This window comes from Pungitius pungitius, chromosome 7, assembly GCF_949316345.1.
Source record: "Pungitius pungitius chromosome 7, fPunPun2.1, whole genome shotgun sequence".
Lineage (NCBI taxonomy): Eukaryota > Metazoa > Chordata > Actinopteri > Perciformes > Gasterosteidae > Pungitius > Pungitius pungitius.
Genome location: NC_084906.1, coordinates 20,632,546 through 20,655,876, shown reverse-complemented (window position 1 = coordinate 20,655,876; position 23,331 = coordinate 20,632,546). Strand labels below are relative to the sequence as shown.

General features: G+C 51.5%; 1 protein-coding gene across 5 annotated transcripts; it reads right to left on the bottom strand.

Annotated features, from left to right (window-relative positions):
* Nucleotides 1-42: 42 nt before the first annotated feature.
* shroom2a (shroom family member 2a) lies at nucleotides 43-23,207 on the bottom strand. 5 transcript variants are annotated; one of them, XM_062563586.1, is made up of 13 exons: nucleotides 22,695-23,207; nucleotides 20,595-20,814; nucleotides 15,523-15,671; nucleotides 9,752-9,853; nucleotides 9,403-9,420; nucleotides 9,082-9,204; nucleotides 6,243-8,589; nucleotides 5,558-5,643; nucleotides 3,182-3,595; nucleotides 2,194-2,691; nucleotides 1,921-2,095; nucleotides 1,234-1,506; nucleotides 43-1,093 (listed from the first exon to the last, which is right to left on the bottom strand). In XM_062563586.1, the coding sequence occupies exons 2-13, from the start codon at nucleotides 20,799-20,801 to the stop codon at nucleotides 821-823; spliced, it is 4,665 nt and encodes a 1,554-aa protein (XP_062419570.1). In that variant the 5' UTR covers nucleotides 20,802-20,814; nucleotides 22,695-23,207; the 3' UTR covers nucleotides 43-820. The 5 variants fall into 5 exon arrangements, with proteins under 5 accessions (XP_062419570.1, XP_037324715.2, XP_037324716.2 ...); XM_037468818.2 differs by lacking the exon at nucleotides 9,403-9,420; XM_037468819.2 differs by lacking the exons at nucleotides 9,403-9,420; nucleotides 9,752-9,853 and having other exon boundaries at nucleotides 22,695-23,206.
* Nucleotides 23,208-23,331: the final 124 nt, after the last annotated feature.

Genomic DNA, 23,331 nt, shown 5'->3' with positions numbered 1-23,331 from the left:
GGTGGAGGTGGAGGTGGTGGGGGGGGCGGGGGGGGGGGTTAATGAGTGACTGAAATAACAACCAGTCAGACGGCTTTCAGCGGACTCTTTTATTTGATATAAAGGAGCGCGGCTGGTAAAGTGTTAAAGAGTCGGGCTTCAGTGCGTGAAAACCGATACAAAATGTGCAGAACGAACATCCTCCGGCAGTGTGTGTGTGTGTGTGTGTGTGTGTGTGTGTGTTTGTTTGAAATTGATCTAGAAGTAACAGCTGTTGCGCATTTTAACACCCGCACAGTGAATAACAAATAAAAACAGTGAAGTCATGAAACAAACAAGTATCAGCGTCGTGATGTGGGGAAACTCTCCTTTTCTTTTTGTCTGTGAACTAAAAAGTAACAAAAAGCGACGTGACGGAGTGAAGGAAAGAGGGCGGCGATTTGGAGGCACTTCAGAAGTCAAGTCAAAAGTGTGAAGGTGAAGCTCTGCTTCTTCAGTGAAACCTCAGAGTCCAAAAGGCCACTAATTTAAAAGCATATAAAGGTTAAAAAACAAAAAAACACAAAACCCCAAACGTGTTTACTGAAATATTTCGGCCAGATTTGATGCGTTCCAGATTGGGACAATATTGGAAAACTCCTTGTTCAAGAAGCTCAAATTCAGTTAAAGATAAAATACTGTCCCTCCTGCGCAGATTCAAAAGGCTACAATAAATTACTAAAAGAAAACAGCGTGAAAGGCTGGAGACACGGAGGACACCCGACGTCTGTCCATCGCACCGTGAGCCCACTCGTCTCTGTCTCCCTCTGCTGGACGCGAAGCTCCTCCCACTCCCCCCCCCTCACAGGGCCAGCCTCTGCTCCAGCGGCAGGCTGTCCGTCAGACACTTGAGCTGCTCCTCGCCCAGCTTGATCTTGTCCTCCAGCTTCCGCTGCTCGATGATGAGCGCCGACTTCATCTTGACGAAGTGCTCGTAGTCCGTGAGGCTGTCCCCCGGCAGCTGGGCGGCCAGGATGTCGTAGACCAGGCGCTCCCGGCGGTCCAGGTTCTCCTTCAGCTCCTTGGCGTCCTCGTGCTGTCGGATCAGCAGCTTCCTCTTCTGCGTGAGCGTGCGCTGATGGAGGAGGAGGAGGAGAGGCGCCAAATAAATAAACCTTTCACTTAAGAAATGATGGTCCATTTAGAGCCAAATAAGGCAGGCCCTGCTGTAGGGCGGGGCTTCACACTGACTGACAGACCGGCGGCTTCCCTCACCCTCTCATCCGCGGTGGCGTCCTCCTCCAGGCTGTTGAGGGCGTTCTCCACCCGGGCCAGGCGCCCCGACAGCGACAGCAGCAGGCTCACCACCTTGTCCAGGTCCCCGACGAACATGCGGAACTTGTCCAGCTCGTTGGGCTTGCAGACCTGCTGGACCTGCACTTCCACCTCGTCTCCCAGGGCGTTGTTGTCCAGGATGTCCTCCTGAAGGCTCTCCCGGGCGTCACGCAGCACCTGCAGCTTCCTGCTGAGGCTGTCGATCAGCTCTTGCTGTGGAAAAACAGTGGAGGCAAAGTGGTAAGTGTGTGTGAGTAGGTCCATGTCCCATCATGTCCTTTTGTGTCTCTCAATAGAAACCAGGGTTTCTAACAGGTGAAGCAGCGTGGGATCATGGGAGTTGTTGACATTATGCTTCAGGAGGTTTTTAACCACAAATGTCTCCTCCTCTGATTAACTGAAGTAAAGCAGCTTTCAATTGCGAATCGAGCTAACGCTGCTAATGTTAGCGCAGCGTTATCCAGTTAAAATAAATACCTAAACCTACATCTAAACCAGGAAGTAACGGCGATCAATGCAAGTGATCAGACCAAAGTGTGCGTCTGTGGGCCGATGAAGGCCAGTTCCACATCGATATGTTCCGATGGGGCGGAGTCAATAACGAGGTGTTCAATACGCGCGCGCTACCTTCTTGTTGGCCAGGTCGATGTCCAGTTCGTCTTCGGAGTCCTCTTCGTCCTCCTCCTCTTCTTCCTGCATGTCCTTCATCTTGATGAGGAGCTCGGCCTTGGGAGCAGACGTGCTGTAGTACGTCGAGGTGGTCACCATGGTGACAGCCGCCGCCGCGCTGTCCTCCTTTTCCCTGGAATACAACGTTTCTTACGTTTAATTCACCATTCATTTACAATCGCTATTTGAACCGGAGAAGGATGAGGGGGGGGGGGGGGGGGGGGGGCTGACCTTTCCTCAGCAGGCCGGATGACCTTCCTGCGCTGGTGGGCTCCTTCCCGCAGCTGCTCCTCCTGAGGGAAGATGCCCTCCATCAGGTCCATGGTGGTCTTCATCTTGCTCTGGTCCAGGATTTCAGCGAGCGATTTATCCTTTCCCATGATGCTCCAAACCAACTCGTCTCTCTTCTGATCCTCGGAGAGCAGTGTGACCTCTGTGACCTCTGCGTGGCCCGGCGGCGGCGGCGGGCTGTCCGAGTGGACGTGGTCTCCAACGGTGGTCATGTAGGCGTCGGCCTGAGCGGTCTCCCCCTGTCGAGAGAACGCACAGAAGCCAGAGTCCTCCCCCGCGAGCCGGATCACGCCGGGACCCTCTGCTTCGACGGCGTGGGGGGGGGCGCTGTGCTGCAGATAGGGACACGCCTCTTTGTCCGCACCGACCTCCGAGTGGACGATCCTGATGGGGACTTTCCTGGCGGCAGAATGTGGGTTTTCTACCACATGGTGCGTCCTGAGATGTCAGAGGGAGAGAGAGAGACTTTTATTCCAGCCGACTCAAACCACTCCGATCTTTTTTTTCCCGTACTCTGAATAGATCGACGGCATCGTGCTGACTCCTCCCCCCACGCCGTCACTACACAGCGACTATGTCGGAATCCAGAAGATGAACAAGCGGCTTTGTGAAAGCGGCATTCAAACTTCTTCTTGGGTCATTAAGCCTTGTGGGGAATCCCTTTAAACGACAATCAGTCAATGAGCTCCTTTGTGCTCGTGGCATGAACTCAGAGCACCACGCTGGTTTATCATTGTATTTTTTTGAGGGTAACAAAGTGATCAGAATGTGGGATTAACATTTATAAAAATAAGGACTTCTATTTAGAGCATTATGCCCCTCCCGTTCCAGTTGTTTTCTCACACAGACCTCCCTCACCCCGCGTGTGATGACTGAATGAAATGCTCCCGCCTCCCCCCCTGTATTTCTAACCCTGTGGACTTCTTACCTGGGGGGTTCCTGGTCCTGCAGAGGGGCCGGAGGCTTGTCGCTGAGTCTCTGAGGAGAAAAGTGTGGCGACGGAGAGCGGTGCTCCTCCATGGCGAGCCTGCGAGGGGGAGTCGGGGGGGTCGGGCGATGTGCGGACCCTCGCCCTGTGTCGCCGTGCGCGGGCTCTCCCTCTGCAGCGTGGTCGGGGTGAGGAGGGCAGCGGGGGAGGGCTTCTCCCTGGGAACCGGAGAGGGGCTCGTGGGGGTCGACCTCCGGGCGGCGGGGCGGCGGCGGAGAGGGCCCCCCGCGGGCCTCCGGCGGAGGGGGGGCGGCCCCAGTGAGGCAGCGGGGGTCCGGGTGGGCTCCTGGGGGAGGCGGCGCCGCGTGGTGAGTCTCTCTCACGCTGCGGTGGGCGGGTCCTCCGTCGGGGAACCTGAGGAACACGACAGCGTTTGGTCACACGGCTCGGGCTCAGTGAAATGACACGACCCCCGCCCCCTGTTGCGAGACAGGACACACATCTGCCCTCTGGGGGAAAGCCCCCCCCCCCCCCCCCTGCTCAGCCGGCAGGGAGGAATGTTTCAGTCCCCACAAGTCAGCGTAATCCTCCTTGTTCCCTTCACATTTACAGTTGAACTGAAAGAGAGAGACTCACACTGGGGGCCTACGAGATGAAAGCAGCAGAAACGAGTGTCCACCAACATGTGCACCAGCTGACACTCATTAAATATGATCCAGACCCGAGTTAAACTACGGAGACACTTCTGCACGGACGGACAGAACATCTCAAGCCTGCCGGGTCCCACAAGCTGGGACAAGTTACCCAATGGGAAGCTTTAGTTGCTGCTTGAACCCGCCCTCACAGTTCAGTCTTCTCTCTCATGCCTCAACAGGAAACAAAAAAATATATTAAAACTAAAACTAAGAAAAGAAATACGGTAGAATCCTACAGAAGTTAAATTGTTCTGTTGAAAACAGAAAGCAGGCAGAACCGGGCTCTGGTTGGGCGACTACCAGCGAGATGCACTTTCCCAAAAACACTTTCACTAAGTGACGTGAATCCTCTCTCTCTCCTTTCCTGTCCTACTCCAATACAGAAACCCCCCCCCAAAAAATATCACCTTTCATAAGTACTGGTGCTCGTTTCCACTGAGCCTCCAACAGCGAACACACAACTACACTCCTTACAGTAAATAAACTCACCCGCTGTGACGCTCCGTCATGTCCACAGAACACCAGTCTTTACACCTCCCTCAGTAACCACGCCGCCCCCCACCCCCACCCCCCACTCCCTCCCTCCCGGGTGGAGCCTTCCTCACTGAGCTCACAAGTGTTTACATGGAAGCACCGTCCTTATTGTGATGCAAACCAGTGTCATCATGTCGACGTCCTCCGCCCTGCGGCGAGTTTCCCTTCCAGAAGAGCTGGTTACAAACAGCGACCTTAAACCCACCCAACGAAGAGTCGTGTTCAGATATTCTTGTTTAATCACTAAAAAAAAACGGCCAAAACGGTTCAAAATGTTCTGCTTCTTGTCTCCACAAGCATTTCAAAACACTGGATACTCCATTTCCCACAATGCAACTCAACAGCACCTTTTATCAAACAGTGGTTGCCAAAACCCACACCCTATAACTCTTAAATACTACAAATAATAAGAATTATTTTATTCTCCCTCTCCTTGAGATGGACTTAAAAGTGGAAAAGTAGTGTAGTGCTGCTTTAATTCAACGTTTGACTCAGCAGTTTCCCCTCAGTGGCCAGAATGAGAGGAAAATCCTGGAATGATTTAAATTTCTAGACAAAGAAGGGGTCGGCACAGGTTAACGTGAAACTCCTCTGCCTCACCCTTTGAGCAAACGGTTTGTGGAGAGGGAGCTTCAATCCAACACTAACAGCTTCACATCAATGGGTTACTCCAACAGCGACATGAAAGAACGGCACATCCCATAATGCAACAGCAGCAGTGAGGCTGCACATGAGGCAGAGCTGTACTTTGAGCTAAACGTTAGCATGCTAGCATGTTCACAATGAGGATGCTAACATGCTGATAGAGAACAAAAGCATTCATCTAAAAATGATGCCATCCATTTACACAAAGAAACAGCAACTTATTGATGATAATTTCATTCCTTCAGCCCCCCCCCCCCCCCGGACCCTCCTGTCACATTCTGACAGAGGGCCGAGCAGAACACTTCCTCACTGTGACCGAACCGGTCCGAGGTCTCTCCTACGCCGTCAGCCCTCCGGCCGGGGGTCACGTGGCGCACGTGTTGTCACAGCCGATCATGAAAGAGCTCGACTGTTCCTCCACCAGCTGAGGCCACAGCTTTGTGTCTCCGGCGCGCTCTACGGGAGGCGGTAGAAAAGGAGGCGCAGCGTGAGGTCCACTCACCCCGTGGCAGCAACGAGCCGTCCGGCAGGTGTGCCCTCCGTCGGGGGGTTTTCGGTCTCGGACCTCCTTGCAGGGACCTGAATCTTCTGTAAAGAGAGTGGAACAAACACCGTTATGCAACTTTAAAAGAGACTTCCAGTTAATCCGAGGGAGCCGAGTTCTCGCCTGTTTGTTCTTATTTTAAGCGGCTCCTGTTATGGCTTCCTGGTTTTTCCAACAGTGAAATAAAACAACCAGGCGTTGATTGCTCTCTCTCTCTCTCTCTCTCTCTCTCTCTTCTTTAAGCCGCGGGTGTGTCTATGAACAAACACAGATTAATATTTGACTTGGCTCTTTTCTTCCTGCTCCTTCCAGACGGAGTGTTTGTCTGAAAGCCGCCTCGAGGCCTCTCAGTTTAATCCGATTGTTCAAGTCATTCTCGAGAGAGTTAACACTCAGACTTACGGAGCATTGACCCTCTACTCGACACTGCTAGCTCACGTAGCACCGTCAGGCTAGCTATGGATGTGCATAAATAACTTCGTATGGAAGCATCCAGGCCCGAGATATCTTCTTTTTTTGTCTCTGTGTCATGTGATGGATACATTTCACATGAAGCGACTCTTTGATCAAAGCCCACTTCCCCTCCCAACGTGTCAATAGTTAAAACAAGGAGCCCCCTCGTTGTGGGAGTGCAGACACTCACCCGTCCATAGATGTCGGCCGAAGGAGACGATCTAGATCTCTCGTGGAAGCAGGTGGTTTTGGTTCTCTCCTCTGGCTCCGGATCCAGGATGTTGTCAGCCGAGCGGTACCGTCCAGAGGCTCTCGTTTCGGGCGGGGGGTTCTGTGCACTCCACCTGGCCTCGTACTCAGCGAAGGTGCCCAGTCTGTGCTGGTCCAGGACGCCCTGCCTGTGTGCAGAGTGACGACCTTCCTGGGCCTCTGCAGTGGAGGCTCTGCTCCTGGTGCCCTTCACGGGGTCCTCCGTGTCGCTGGTGGGGTGGAGACCTCGGGTCTCGGCCTCCGCGGGGTTTCCCCCACTGCCCCGAGGCGGGCCGTGATTGGGGACAGCTGGGGTCCCGCCCTCTTTGCGGGGCTGCTGGTGGTTTGGTGAAGAGCTCACCCCCACTTGGTGGATCTGGTCCGGTTCGGAGAACGAGCGCACCTTCTTTTCCGCTGGAAACCGCTTGCGGCTGCCGATGCGAGTCACCTGACCCCCGGCGGGCCCCCCCCTGGGCATGGCGGACTCTGAGACGGTCGGCAGAGGGGCCGCGTCCTTCCGGGAGGACGGGTAGTTGGGTAAGCCCTCAGCCGCAGAGGGCTCTAGGTCTTTCCTCCTGAAGGACGTGGCCTTCAGGACCCTTGCTTGTGCTTCCTTCAGATGATCCTTGTAGGAGCCGCTGTAGGAGCCTTCTGCGGACGTCGGGGGGGCGCTTTCGGGGGACTTCCAGACATCCTGATCACTCTCGGCCCCTCCCTCGATGCCAGGAAGACCGGCTGCGCTAATGCTTTTCTGCAGCTTGGCTCTTCTCATCTGGATTTCGTTCCTCAACGTGGTGGCGAAGCGGTCGCTGCGTCTCGCCATCTTACTGTCGAGGGACTCCTCGGAGTTCGGGCCTCTGGTCGCCTCGCCGTGGCCCGCGGCGGCAGCGGCGTTGTCTCCGTCCATGGACAGGAAGTGAAGCATGGGGCTCCCCTGGGGGCAGATCTTGTTGCCGGCTTGGCCGTGATGTCGGACGTCCTGGTGGTGATGTTGCGGCGGCGGAGGCCTCCGCTGTTCGGGCTGCCAGCCGGAGGCGTGGCTCGGGAACGGAGCCTCGGCGCCGGGCCCCCTCGGGCTCCCCCGCCCGTCGGAGCCCGATTTGGCTCCGGGGGCTTCCGCCACAGAGGTCGCTTGGTGCTTGCTGAATCCATTGCTGTCCTTGCTGAACGAGGAGTGCTGCTGCTGCTGCTGGGGCAGATGATACGTCACCTTGGCGACCGTCTGCAGGCTGACGGAGTTGCGCTCACTTCCGGCCGGCGCCGGGTCCGAGCCGGTGACGCCGTTCCTGTCCTCGGTTCTTGCGCCCTGCACCGTGGTGACGCAGTAGTACCGGCTGTGTGGGCTGGTGTCGGCGGTGTGCTCAGCGGCGGTGGAGAGGGAGGTGCTCAAGTTCCTTCTGTGGTTCTGAGCGAAGTGCTGTGCGGCGCCGTTGGTGGGCAGCTCCTGCATGCTGCTGCTGCTGCTGTACCCCCCAACGTTCTGAGGCTTCGGCACTGACACGGCTCGGGCCGGAGAGCAGAAGGTGCTTTTGTCGCCGTGCTGTCTCTGGTGGTGGGGGGGCGGGGCCTGCCGGACGTCGCTGCTGGACAGCGACTGCGGCCTGCTCGAGCCAAACTGGCTGGATGTGTCGGACGGCGCGTCGTTTCTCAGGGGCGGGTTATGGCCGCGGCGGTTTTCGGGGGGGTGCGGCTCGGGTCCTTCGGGGTGAGCTGCGACGAGCCCCCTCTCGTGCACCTTCGTCGCTGCGAAGCTGTCGCTGCGCGCCGGCGGAGGGGGAGGCGGGGGAGACGGGGAGGTCTTCTTTTTCATCTCGGGGACGTGCCACACGGGGCCCGCGGTGGTCCTGCTGGACGTGGAGTGGCGCGAGCCGGCCGAGTCGTCCGCCTGCGGCGCGGCGCCGCCGGCGTTGACCCCCGGCATCTGGAAGTACGCCACCCGGTCCTCCGGTTTGACCCCCTCACCGGCGTTTCTGGCGTTGCTTTGCTTCCCCGCCGCGTCCCACTGACCGACTTTACAGAGCATGTTCTCCGTGGAGGCGGCGTCGCTCTTGGACAGCGTGTAGTCCGGCGTGCCGGAGCTGGTGGAGAAGGAGCTGTAGGCCGAGTCCCGTTTCCCTCCCCCGAGGTGCTCCATGCTGTTGTTGGACTTGGCGGGCGACAGCTGGCCGGCGGGGTACGGGTGCGAGACATGCTCTAGACTGTCCATGCTGCCCAGTGAGCTGAACTGGTCGGACACTCTGCGCAGGTCGGTTTGCTCCCAGCCAGAGGACAGGTCCGTGGAGGAGGAGCTGCAAGGTCAAAGGAAAGCGTGAAAACACAACAACAACAACAAACAACAAACTACAAAAACCATTTTTCATGCATAGATTGCGGTTTTATTTAAGTTGTGGACTGCGGCAGTGGTTCTCAAAGACCTTTAGATGTTAAACAATACGTCAGAGAGAAGGTCATTCTGCACAGGTCGATTTGTCTCACATTAATCATCTGCTTTTTTGCCACTGGACATTTGAGTCTGTGCATCTAATTCTAAGCATCATAAATACAATAATCCTTTGTTTGTAAAAGAAAAATGAAAAAAAGAAAAATGTCCATGTTTTTGTGTTTGGTTTTCAGCAGACACAAGAGTTCATTACAACAAATAAAACACAAAGTGTCTGAAGGACAAACAACCCACCGTGTTGGAACCCCCCCCCCCCCGATAATATTAAATCAGACACTTTTTGATCCAAACTGCTTGATATCTAAGACTCAACGGGAAAACCTCAAGGACCCCGAGTTACCTTGCGTCATGTCTGGCGTGCCAGACCTGCGTGGGCGGAGACTGCGCTTTGGCAGTCTGCGATTGGCTCTCGTTGAACTTGGTGGCGTGCCAGGAGTGAGGCCTGCTTATGGGTTCACTCCTCCTGCAGAGAGAGAAGAACATCGCACACTGGATCAGAAGTAGCATGTGCTCACTGTGCAGCTGCAGCTACCCGCTAATGCACCGATCTATACGCAATGTTACTGCTCCTACCGTATGCTGAGCAAGCACTTTTTAAAATCTAATTCACATGATTTACAGATGAAGGCCGATCAAAACCGTCATGCGTATGGAAACGTACCCTTTAAAGCGACTCTTTCTGAATATGCATGTCAGGAAAACACGAACACAGAACATCAGTATGAAACATGCACCCGCGACATCAGAGTTCAGTTACTTCAATCAGTACACAAGAGGATGCGCGTGCATCTCACGGAAGGACAGGTGTGTAGCATGCTGCACAGATGGGATGAGCCTGTCATCTAGTGGGGTGGACCACAGGACAGTCCAGAGGGCAGGTGACGAACCACAGGGGAGGGATGAGGATGGGACTATCACTAGAGGAGGGGCTAGCGGGGATTATTGGCACAGCGGAGACAGAAAGGCGGGAAGAAGGCGCTACGGATTACGATGAAGCCACAGAACCGTACCTCATGGAACTTCGCAAGATCTTCGTAAGAAAGCTTCTTGCCACATGCACGTCATTCTCAGAGGGCATTTTCAGAGCTACAATATCCACCATTTTCATGTTCCTGGGCAGCAAGGGGAGGAACACACACACACACACACTAAGAGCTCACAGACAACTCACAGGACAAAGACCATCGGACATTCAAACCGCTGCTTCTGGTTGGCAGAGGTCTGTTCAGAACCACCGTGCTGAGATATTACAATCTCTGTTTGCACGACTCTATGCTTCATGTTGCCCCCCCCCGAAATGTGAAGAAGAGAGAGATGGAGGTCCTCTGCCTGTGGTGCTCGTTGTTCCTCACAGGGCAGTAGTAATGTCGACTGGTGTGTGAGGTCATAGCGCCCTCTGCTGGTCAAACCAACGCGGGACGTCACCGTTGTCATGGAGCTTGAGGGAGTGTGAGAACGGCCCTGCTGAGGTGAGCTGGTTGAGCTCAGACTTCACCATATGGTCCCACAGGGGCCACAAGCCCAGCGGGGGGGGGGGGGGGGGGGGGGGGGGGGGGGGCAGGGGGCTTAAAAGCGCAGAGAATCTCTTACACCAACAGATCAGCCACGTCAGCCCTCCATCCAAGCTGTCGTCTGCCTACCAGATCCCCCCCCCCCCCCCCGCGCCTCTAAATGTAGTGATGAAGTGGTGAAGTTTCATGTTGATTGCTCCGGTCTCTGGTTTGTTGGGTTACTGGTTTTACTGGGACGTACTGGTCAAGACGTTTAGACAAAGCACTGCTTGCCGACGTTCCCGTTGGACTCTTGTGTTGCCCCACAAAGCCGTGAGGTCATGGGGTCGCGCCCCCTCAGTGACCTCGCCTAAAGTTCCTCAATGACTAGATGACAAGAGGTCCAAAGAGTCGCTTCCTTTCTGACGGAGACCTGAAAGCACCACGCGGAGCGTGAGCCGCTGGGTCGCCGCTCACTTCGCAAATGGAGAATTTTCAGACGGAGATTTGTTTAAGCTCGATCAAGTCGGATGTTTCCCCCGTAAATTAATTGTGGATTAAAAACCTGAGGCCCACTTGGAGGACAAAGGAAACGAGCCGTGGTCTTCCTGGTCTCCACGTCGTCCCGTGTGTCTGTGGGGCACGAGGAGCTCGCCTGCCATTGGTATGCAAATGAGGCGGGCTTTATTAGGCCTATCGTCAGGGCTACAGCTGGGCCGGCACAGATATGCTCCGAGAGTGAATCAGTTGGCTGGCATGGGGGCGGGGATTCGGTTCAGAGCCCCATTTCACTCCACATGTATCCGGTATCAACCAGAACATGTTCAACAATAACCCGCTAACATGCGCCCGCAAAACAAACCCGTTAATCAAAGGTCCTTAAAAGGAAAAACAACACTTTAGGAGAGTTTTGCTTTACCTTTAAGTCTGTACCTCAATAGATTAACGTGCATTTGGTTTGGAAATGTTAAGTCTTGCTGATCGTGGCTTAACCCAAATGATGTGTGACCTCAAAGTGAATGATGAGACAAAACAAAAACCACCACAATAACAGAGTATTAGGGTCAAAACACAGAAGGGACCCCAACATGCCCCCCCCCCCACTAGACATTCACCAACATATTACGAGTTTTAAAAGCAGCAGGTGTGACTTCAACCACAGTTTAACACATTGAAAGTGACTAAAACATGAGAGAAAGTTCATTTTTTTGGACTCACCGAGCATCTGGGTGAAGGAACTCTAAATGGATGCAAAGAAGGAACGTGTCGTCCAAATAGAACGATATTAACCTGCAGCTCAGTTTGGAAGCGAGGCCAGTTGTACCCGAGTGCCGGTCAGGAGCCACATTCCACAGACACTTCAAAGACGAGCCCAAAGAGCGAGACGTGCAGGAGGTCTGAGCAGCACCGATCCACACAGGTCGGCCATGGCCGAAAACCCAAGTTCTCTGGGCAGAATTAGTCTGAACGCCGGGCAGATTTCCTTCAGGATTACGGGGGGTTTTACCCCAAAAAGGCAGTGGGGGGTGGGGGGGGGGGTGGAAGAGAGCAGAGGAGAGGAGGAGGAGGGGGAGGGGGAGGGGGAGGAGGGGGGGGCCTATTGTCACAGCCAGTCCCCGTGGAGCATTCCCTCACCTCGCCTTCGTCCCATTGGCTGCGAAGGGGCCAGTATGCTAATGGGGGGACGAAATGCCGGACTCTTGTCTTCCCCGTCTCCCCTCTTGTGTGGCAGACGGTGCATTTATACCGTTACCATGGAAACGGGCTGCTCTCTCTCTTTGGGGGGTGGGGGCAACCCCGGTTTTCCCTGAATGCTTTCGGGTAAACTGGTCCGAACGGGAGACGGAAGCTACAGCTTCAAAACTTTACTTGAAGTTGGTCTTAATGAGGCTGGTTGTAGTGAAATGAATGGATGAATCATTGAGACCAAAGTAGAAGAGGACGCAGAGAGCACGAGCCAAGGCCATCGGCAGTAAATGTTTGATTCAAAACACTGCTGGTTAGAGACCAACCGGAGCGCTCCACCAAGAGGAATGAACCCCCCAGGCCTCTGTGCCCAGGGGGTTCTCCCCCTCTTCATCTTCAGCATTTGAAGAAAAACCAACCTGTGGAGTGGACAGACGGACTCTATTGTGGACGGTTGTTCTCGCCCCCTGCCCCCCCCTCCCCCTCCCTGCTCTACAACCTGCACTTGGCAGGTGAGCGGCTGGATTCCATTTGGTGCCCTGAGGGTCTGACGAAGCCCCCCCCCCCCCCCCCCCCCTCCGCAGAGCCTACAATCAAAGCAGTCATGTATTCTGTGAGGGGGTGAAGCGTGATGACCAGCGCATTCCTCAGCTCGCCGGCATTCCAGCTGTCAGACCGACCCACACTCAGAAAACACCTGGACACCTTTGGTCTGAGGGCCACCTTTTGGGGGCCATTAGGGACTCTATGAATTCCCTCTGCTGATCACTTGGAGAGGGACAGCAGTGACGTCTGCTCCACAGGGTCAGTGTGCTCCTAGGAGACATGTGGACATATTGTAATCTGAATAAACTATTTCAACACAAACTAATGGATGGAAGCAGCGGCGGAGCGACAACGTTTATGTTAAACGACAACATGGATGGATGGAACTTCCGTTCCGTACAGGTATTACAGGTGTGAGGATCAATTTAAAGTCCCTCATGTGACAAACTGTCGACTGCAAAGAGGAATAATAATGATCAGACATCACCAAAGTGGACTCGTTGTTGATGTGATGTCACAACAGCCCCCTTCGATGGACCTTCCCCACAAACACTCCTAACTGCTGCCATGTGATGACATAAGTCTTTCTCATGTTGCCAAACAGGTAAAGTATCACCGTTTCCCCGATGATGAAATCACACACGTCACATGAACGTTAATAACTGACATTTCTTCATTCCACATTTGGAACAAACAGCTCAAAGCAGGTGTCTTTTTTATATGTATTCATGAAAGATTGTATTGACACTGTCTTCCTGTTTAACCTGGTGATATCTACCCCCCCCCCCCCGCCCCCCTCAGGAACGGAGCAAACCAAAAAGAAACAGAGGGGGGTGCAAAGAAGATTAAACAAACGTCTAAACAAGGATTTCCTCAGCTGAGAAACAAACAATTTTAAGAAATCTCCTTACAAGAAGAATTCCCTGCTCAGCATTCCGATCATAGTGCGTGAGCTTATTTAGCGAAACAGCGAGCGGTAAATGTGAACCACCCCCCCCCCCCCGGCTGCATGCTCACACTGTGCATGGGGCCGGTAAGCTTCAGGCTTCAGGTGTAATTGCACCACACCTCTGTGCAGTGACGCCACGCTGATGTGAACAGCTTTTAGTCACAGGGGACTCACAGCTGAAGGCAAACAGTCATGTTTCAAATAGGGTTAAATCCACCAGATGACAGCAAACCCAACACACCACATAGAGACAAAAATATAGGCATGAGATAATAAGGCCTTTATGTCAGTTTAATGATGTGCTGAAAAACTAAAATGTTCAACATCCTGTAAATCTAACTACTATATTTACTGAAATGCAGATTTTTAAAAACGCGTGAACACAGTTTGCCTTCTTTGGTAAATCCTTAAACATGTACACAGCGTTCTCATCAGTGCGTCATGTGGTCAAGCCGGGGGGGGGGGGCTGAACACTGAAGCGTGTCGGGGCTTCTGTCTCGATGCCAGGACAAACAAACCCGCAGCTTCACCTGGGAGAGTTCAATGATTCACTCCTCAGCAGGGGGTCTCCTGCCGCAGAACGCCAGCGAGGTAGACTAAATAATGGGAACAGCTCGTGAAAAAACAGCTTAGCTTCGCCACTGTAACGTCGGAGATTGGTGACTCATAACCACGACTCACAGCATTGAAGCCCCCCCCCCCCCCCCTCGTGCAAAGAGGCTGCACCTCTATGCTGGGGCAGGTTCCGACAGCTTCTCGGTGCTCGTCCCTTTTAGCCGAGTTGATCCCGGCGATAACGACCCACACCCAGGCGCTGTGCACGGGGCCAGCTGCAGCCTGCTTTCTGCACAACGTGCAGCTGGATGAAATAAAAACGGCTCAGAGCTCCGCTTTAATCCATGCTTGCCTTTGTTATTGTAGCCTTGTGGATTCTTCGCCGCAGACGGGCAGAAAAGAGCCCCGCTGGAGTCTGTGCACGACGCAACAACAACAATAGGAACCGGTCCTTGAAGGGAAATGTCTTTCTCCGTGTAGGGCTACGAAAACAAACCCAAATGACAAAGCCCAGATCCTTCAGTCCCATTGTCTCCCTGCTTCAAGAGCAAAGAAATACGCGTCGCTCCTGCAGATCGCCCCAGAGGTGAGACACCAGCAGGTGATTAAACACGATTCAAGGACATGATTAGTGTTACTGGTCCATTTCCAGTTGTTCTACGGTTTCTCTCCTGGCATCAGAGATGGAGTCAGACCAGAGACGTTTTGTGTTTATGAGCTCAGAAACGTTAAATCAGTGAGAATAGAACAAACTGAAATCTCTCTTCTGAAGTAACCCAAACCCTCACTAACGTTGGCAGAAAACGGGGTTGATGTCAGACTGCGTGACTCCGGCGAGGTGCGAACCGAGGGGGCGTGTCTTCAGCCCTGGAAGTCCCCCCCCCCCACAAAAGAATGACCTAATAGTTGGAGATAGTAACACCACCTTCTTTCCGGGCGCTGATAATAGACCCCCCTACTGGGAATAAAGACAATAAGTGACACTCGACGCCACGTTCCTTTCTGGTGGGGGTGAAGGGGGGGGTGTGCCAAATGGTGAGTGAGTGGACTTCCTTGTACAGAGTGTTTGTTCAGGGATTACGTTATATGAAACAACAATGGGAGCAGTGTTTCTCACACACACGGCGAGGTGGCGTGTAAAAAGGCCCCCGGGGCTCCACACGACAAATGATTCATCCGTTAAACGAGATGTGAACGCTTCCCCGTACCTCCAGTCAATAAAGTCACCGCCACGGCACCAGTCTGAATGTCATCAGAGAAACAAAGCAAGATGTGTGCCGCCAAGACAACAAAGCTAACTCCTGGCAGAGAGGGCGTGAGGCGGTGACGCATCTACACCGCAACTTTCCTTTGGGTCGTCCTTCCCACACCTGCCCCGCTATGATGTCACCTGCTTCGGCCTTTCACCTGGAGCAGGAGAAACCGCGTCACAAGCTGTGACCTCTCTTTGACACCCGGCAAAACAGGACCGCCCGGCTCGTAGCAAACGTTACTATAGCGACGTGTTGGGCTGAAGGATGGGAGTTGGGGGGGTGAGGGGGGATTGGCTGCCTACCTTTTCACCACCAGACTGAGGGTCTTGTGGGAGCCTTTCACCAGGCAGATGGCCTCCTGCCTGAAGCCGCTAAGGGGAATCTCGTTGATGTTGATGAGCTCGTCTCCCACCTGGAGACTCACAGCTGATGCCTTGCTGCCCTCCTCCACCTGCAGAGAGAACACACACACACACACACACACACACACACACACACACACACACACACACACACACACACACACACACACACACACACACACACACACACACACACACACACACACACACACACACACACACACACACACACAAAGAAGGTTAGAGTATTTTAGTCTGGTTTCAAGTCTTCAATACCACCAAAGGATGGTGGCCTTTAGTAAGCACTCGTGGGCCACATAAAGTGACGATGAAGCAGGGGATGCTTTAGGGCGGGGCTGCACGCTAATCGTCACACGGCGTCTCTACGTCCTCCTCAGTCCAAATATGGTCACTTCAAGTTCCTTGGTTGCAAAATTTAAAAAAAACAAGATGCCAACTTTCCCCTGACGGTCTGAATACTTTAGCTCTGAGGAAGTTGAGGATTGAGCTTCTGAGGGAAAGGTGTGAGATTCGGAGGAAGCTCGATGACATCAAAGCGTCTGTCATTGGAATGTGGCTGGGACAACGCGTGCGGATCGAGGATCGTGCCTTTAACGCACAACATCTTTATTTAGCATGGTGGCCTTCAAGTGCATAGAGAATATGCAGTTCATGAAAAAAGCTGCCAAAAGACTTCTTCTGTCCAGTAGCTCCCACCTCGCTGTGAAAGAGATTTAGTGACCTCAGTCGACCCGACCTTGGTGTGCGAGGAACAGGCCCTCATATTGCTGGGGGGGGGCTTTTAAAGCCTCATAAAGACATTCTGCTAACGGGAACTCATGTCGTAACGTTGACTGCTTTAACATCAGAAGCCCCTGGTGTGCACAGAGGAGACGAGGAGAAGACGAAAAGGGCATCTTTGGGTTAGTAAAAGACATGAAGACAACGTTTATATTTGAACATATCTTTATCATCATACGAGTTCATTTAACAAACCATTGCGAGCTGTTCTGAAGCCGGGTCTTTAGAAAGGTTGCTTTCTAAAGACCCGGCTCAGAGGCTCTGAGGACACTTGGTCCGTGGCGTGACGCGTAGAAGAACCCGCAGCGTGGCGTTGGTTTGAGGGCTGACACCTGCAATAACACAGCGATGAGTGACTCAGCCTCAGAGGTATGAGTACATTACAGAACCATTACGTCCAATATGGCCTCCGTCCTCGGCACGGACAACCAGAGCCAGCTCCAATCAAAATCTCCTTTTCATTTTGCTAGAACAGCGGTTTGGAGGTCTGGGCAGACTGGGGGGGGGGGGGGGGGATGGGGGGCGGCGGGCTTTTTACAACGACTGGCTGGATTCCTGAGCTGGTCCTGATATGGTAGTGGATTCTTTAGAGAGACGCTGAATCACTGACTGATGCCTTTGTAATGGACACAAAACACCGCTTTCTGTTCTACTGAAGCAGGTGGAGCTCCCACTAAGGTGGTGCTGTGGAGAACCGGCTTCTGATCAGAATATATTTCTGGTTGGCTGAAGATATTTGAAAACATAAAAAGGTGTTCCTTGAAGCTCCAAAGAATCAGAGAGAAAAGGAACTAAACCGAATTACATTTACCTTTTATTAAAGTCAACAACGTGTTCAAATGGTTTTCCACAGCAGCCTGGATTTTATTCAAATAGGACACAAGGCGCCACGAGAAGATAGTATTTAAGAATGTAAATAAAAAACCAACAAACGCAGCCGGGCAGCAGCATAAAAGACAACAAACGGGCCTCAGAGAGTCGGCGCTAACACACCATGAGGGCCGCGCCTCCTTTGTTTACCATCTTCCTGCAGCCGTTAATCAGTCACTGTGCAGCCTTCCTGGAGGCCGACACCTCGGGGACAGCGTGGGACGCCGGGGGAAGGATGTGGTGGCGATGGGGTTGAGGAATGTGTCCCTTTTTTCTGCTGACTGATGTCCTGAAGGCGCTCAGACCTCTCGTATGGTTGTAGGCTCCGCCCACACTCGGGGACCACGGGAACAACGCCCCCACATCCGACCTCCGCATGGAGCCTTCCTTTTTGAGGCATTTTTTTTTTAAACGTTTTGCTGCCTTCCTGCCAAATTGGGCGCATTAGCAAACAGAATCCACTTTTTAGATGATACAACACCGCCTGGCCATCCAAGAGACACGCCCACACCTCCTGGCCATCCAAGAGACACGCCCACACCTCCTGGCCATCCAAGAGACACGCCCACACCTCCTGGCCATCCAAGAGACACGCCCACACCTCCTGGCCATCAAAGAGACACGCCCACACCTCCTGGCCATCCAAGAGACACGCCCACACCGCCTGGCCATCCAAGAGACACGCCCACACCTCCTGGCCATCAAACCCGAACTATCTACGACTATTTCTTCATGCCGTAACCCTCCTCTCTCGACATCAGCTTAGGCGCTGAAGAGGTTGAGCAACTCCAAAAAACGGTCAAAACCAGCTCTCGAGTTGTCAAACCAAAGGATGCAGTAATCGGTGGAACCGGTTTACTTGTAGGCGATTTACTGCAGCGTGTTGGAACACAACATTTTTGCTGGTTATTCGAGAGCAAACGAGGTTGTGTTGTGTAAAACAGGATTATATAAAGTTTATTGAGACTCAGGACTTTAAGTCCACAAAGTCCTTGAACATTACCCAAGCTATGAGAGGAATGTTAAGAATTTTAATTAGATCCAGGATTCCTTTTTTAAAACTCATTTTCTAAACCTTTCAATAAGCTGTGGGCCCTTTTTTAAAATACAAATATCTTTCATTTTTTCTATTTCAGTAATAGGAGAGAATGCAACAGCCGATTATGCAGAAATAACACGTTTATCCCCCGTGTGTGCTGCTCGGGTTGTTAAAAAAAAAAAACCACATACACTATTATTCCGAGGCTATGACAGGATACAGAAAGAAACATAAAGTTTCATGGAAACATCATATGCTGAATTAGAGCTTATCCTGGAAGGAGCGTTTCCAGATTCAAACATGATATGTTGATGTTCTTCATGTTCTGATCAAACATGAAGAACCAAAGTATGAACGGCTGCATGGAAATGAGAATAGAAGTGATGACATCACTCCTAATACATTCCATTTCATTTTAATTCATGTTAATGAACGGGTTCCACACTAGTCATGTTTTTCAAGAGAAAAATATTTTGTCCATTAAAGCAAAGTTCTTTCTGTTCAGGCTGAGAACAGAAAACCGCAGCCGCAAAAACCAGCACATCATGCACAGCCGATAACATGTTCTACTGAAACCACCTCCAAAACAAAAAGGCTGGATAAGGAACAAAGTGCACAAGGTCGTACTTCGAGGCGTTCCCACATGTGTGTGTCGTTAGACGCACAAACGCTGGAGAGGCCTGAGACGAGATCGGTCCGTAGACACGTTGTAGACCTCAGTGTTTGGTGATTGTGTTTCTGTAGAAGAGAACCGCCCACCACCTCCGTAAATCAGCGCCTGTTATCCCGAGGAGCCACTCCGAAATAATAGGAATCCCTAATCCTCGCTTCATTTATCCCATCATGCCATTCCAACGGGCTTCAGGCTGTCACAGATAATTCACTACATGTAGAAAATCAAACAAAGCTGCTGCATTCCTCCTCGGCTCCTGGTACCACGAGCTGCCCGCCGAGAAGGGAAATCCAAGCCGGCCAAGAGATACATTTCAAATAAGCAGACGTCCAGGTGGGATCTAATGACACACACTCACGAGGCTTAAGTGACAGCAAACTGACGTCCTAAAGCAGTTTAAGACATGTTTTAAGTTATGTTTGATTCGTGGAGGTTGCAGCCAGGAAGTTTAACTAACAAAACTGTTTAGAGAAAGACCTCATGGGTTGTGACCAATGGGGTGAAAAGCTTAAAGTAAAGAGTTCTCACAGACTTCTGAGGAGGGCAGATCTCACCGTCAGGTGAGGACGGGTCCGGGTTTGGTTGGTCCTCGGAGGAACGATGTGGCGCTCACTGACAAAACATTAACAGCGCAATGCTGTCAACATCAAAACCGCAAGAAGCCGAGTCCGACTGGGCAGCGTGATCTCGCAGCTTACGGCTCAGCGCTTTAAAACGGTCAGAATTCTTGTCATTAGAATGACGTGCTTGTGGCGGGGGGAGCGAAGGTGGTATCGCTCTGAGCCCATGTGGTGCCTCGCATCCTGAGTTTCGTCTATCGGAATTGGACTTCGGACCTTTTTTCGGGCCAACAAACAAAAAGCACCAGGGACACAGCCCCCGACAAACAGGGGGCTGGTATTTTACTGAGTCAAATCCACCAGCAAGGTCTTCTCTGGTTAATCATTACACAGCTTGGAGGGAAGTGAGGCTACAGTGGGATTTCAGAGCTGATTGGGCTGCACTGTGTTTAGGAACTCTCCCTAAGTGTGGCTCATAGGACCCAACTAACAAAGTCATGCCTCAAGCTACAGTGTGATACGTTCTTCTCTGGCATCAAGTGAAGCCCTCCTGTTCAAAGCTGCAGTCCCACTAATGTCCACCTCTGGTCCCATAGACGTCTATGAGGAAATGACTCTACTTCTGTGTAGTGACCAGCAGGGGGCGACTCCTCTGCTCCCATAGACGTCTATGAGGAAATGACTCTACTTCTGTGTAGTGACCAGCAGGGGGCGACTCCTCTGCTCCCATAGACGTCTATGAGGAAATGACTCTACTTCTGTGTAGTGACCAGCAGGGGGCGACTCCTCTGCTCCCATAGACGTCTATGAGGAAATGACTACCTCCGTAAACATTGTAAACATGAGTTTATGGTCTCAATTTCAAGATTAAAGTCTTCTTCAATACAGAAGAATTCATGTTTAAAAAGAAAAAAGTAAATGCACAAATTAGTGCGGCAACAACTCTTTTAGGTTATTCATCAGTTTCTGATATTTTAAATCAACAATTTCACCTGTAAAATCAGTAAAAAGGTGTTTTCCATCCAGCAAACACCTCTATCCTCAGGTGTGTTTTGGCTCACAGTGTTACCTTGGTTATGAGCAGAGGCTCCCGGTGCTCCAGTCCTCCTCTGAGGGTAAATCCCCACGGCGCTCCACCCGACAGAAGTACATCCACCAGCTTCCAGCTCTCACCATCCCGGCTCCTCTGGTCCACATCTCCTGCTTTCTGCGTCACATGCCAAAGGCTGTCTGCTTCAGTGTAGTGCGACTCATGCTTATATCCCACCGCATCCATGGCACAGCTGTAACTGCAAAGAAACAACAAACTAAAAAGGCGTCCGGTCAAAGCATTAGAAAACCAGTTGAGTTAATGCCACCACTGGTGAAAAATCTAAATCTTTGGGGCAGATGTGGGACTCTAAGAATGCTGTCACGTAGTGTGAAAGAATGATCGGCTCCACTTGTATGCTGATGACCTCCCGCTGGGACTCCCACTGAAATCTGGAGGTCTTCCCTGCAGGCAGCTCCAGCTGGACCTTCTCTGTTGCTAAGCGAGAAGATGACATCACCCCCACCTCGCTCCTCGACAGTCCATTTTTTAGGCGGTATGGAGGTTTTTAGGGCTCACTCGCACGGCTCAGCTACACGCCACTGATCTTTTAATCTCTCTGGAACCTGAGCCTGACCCGAAAACACTGCGGGCTGTCGTACAAACGTGAATTAAGCCAACTGAGCACTTGCCAGTGGCCGGAGAAGCTGGAAAGGAGTTTCTATTGATTTGTTTGAATTATCTCCCATGTTTAAGATAATAATAATATATATACCCGTTTGGGTAGTTTAGGCTACTGCAGGGGAACAAGTGAGATGTTTTTTTTTATGTTAAAGAAAACATCCGTTGAATTCTTTAAATAACTATATTACGTTAATGTTTGTACACGGGTGAGGTTGGGTACTTAAAATATTTCAAAAAGGGAAGATTACCTGAAAAAGTTTGAGAACCACTTAAAAAAAAAAACACTTTCCAATGTCTACTTTGATCATAATCCAAAATTACAGAAACAATTTCTGCATCACTGGGAGTGTGGTTGATGAGGAAATAATTGATTCTTAATAACAAAAACGAAAACTGACAAGACTTGGGACATTTCTGGCACTAAAACCATATCACTGGATGTACCTTCATTTATTCAAGAAATTAAATAACAATATAGGATGCAATTGCATTTGAGATAAGATAAATTGAGATAACATTTACATGGACGTATTCAGAGAATATACATGAAGGATTAATGCTCTTTGAGAGAAAGAACCAATCGCTTTAGAAAACAAATTCAGACTTAAAATATTGTTTTAAAAAAACTATTTCAACACAGATAACTCTAATTAGAAAATACTGCATTTTTCATTGGTTTTGGGCTGCTGAATTTACTTCTGATGTAAATATTCAAGATGTAACATTTACCAAGAGTCCTTACTTCCATGGTTATAAGAAATAAATGACTACTTTGTGTTCATTCTTTGACACAAATCGAGTGCATTTATAAAGCTACACAAATAAACGAGTGATACACAACCAGTGGAACCCAATTTAAAACAGACTTATCAAAGCGGTGTCTAAATGTGGATAAAATAACATTTTCTTTTCTTATTTAGTTTGTGTTATTCCGGATTGTAATTCCTAATTGACATTAATCTTGGCAAAATGGGAGGAAACAACGTTCTATTGTTTCCACAGTAAATCACATGGATAAATGACGACAATGAACAGAACCGATCCGTTCTGTTCTGTTCCCTTCTATCACGGAGTCTCTTAGTGATGAATCCTAAGCACATCGGCTTCGGTTCTTACGGCTTTAAATGTGCGCGTCACGCAGAATCCGTCGGGCTGCGTGGACACCTGTTGTCATCGTGCGGGCCGGATGACTCGAAGCGAACAGTTAATGCTCTTAAGTGTGTGTGTGTGTGTGTGTGTGTGAGAGAATTAGAAACACGGCACAATGGAAACCATCTTCTCCCGCACACAAACAAATGAGCCGAGAGCCGAGCTGCCCGGAACAAACGTGATTAAAAAAAAACCAAACAATGCCCTTCGTGTGAAACCAACACTTTGTTGTCAAATAATACACTTGGTTGGGTACTTTGAGGATACATAAAACCAGAAAACGTGTTTTAAAGCGGCTGAGTTTACCTGGGGATTCAACTTGTGGATAAACCGGAGAACACGACCGCTCCGTCGGGTGGCCCGCAGCTCGATCCCAGGTTCACGTTACACATACTTCATCTTCTCGAACCGGGTTTATCCTCAAAGGAATCACTTCTTCCGTAAAAGCTTCGTGGTCCGGACGCTTTCAGTGGGAGGAGGTCGAGAGTTTCCACCGGTTTTCAACGCCGCGAGTTCAGTCCGCAATATCCGACGTCATGGTACAAACCCGACGACGACACACTGACACACTCGGGTGAGTTTCCCTTAAGCTAAGCTAAGCTAAGCTAGCTCCCGTCCACGGACAACAGGGATATCAAGTGGGAGCGAAACACGACGCGCGCGTGCCACCTACCGTCCCTCGGCGGGTAGTTTAAAGGTACCCCTCAAGCAACAGCCGTGCGCGTGCACGCGCACGCACACACACACGTTTGAACTCCAGAGTTCAAACTACTTTAAGAGTACTTTCGGGAGTTTCACACACGACGCCGGGTTACTCTTTAGCTGCTGTTGGCTAGCGTCGGCTGCGTTGGAGGAACGCTTGCGTTTCCATAACAACCGGCAGGGTACGGGAGCGCGGCAGGGTCAAACCTCAGCACGTAACGCGGAAGTCGTTGAACGGCCC

Excerpts from the sequence above, each read along its gene's own strand:
- shroom2a (XM_062563586.1), bottom strand. The coding sequence starts at position 20,801 with ATGGATGCGGTGGGATATAAGCATGAGTCGCACTACACTGAAGCAGAC. Across the intron at positions 9,854-15,522 it reads CTCAGTCTGGTGGTGAAAAG|GAACATGAAAATGGTGGATA; the intron begins GTAGGCAGCCAA and ends CTTGCTGCCCAG. Across the intron at positions 1,094-1,233 it reads ACGCCACCGCGGATGAGAGG|CGCACGCTCACGCAGAAGAG; the intron begins GTGAGGGAAGCC and ends CTCCTCCATCAG.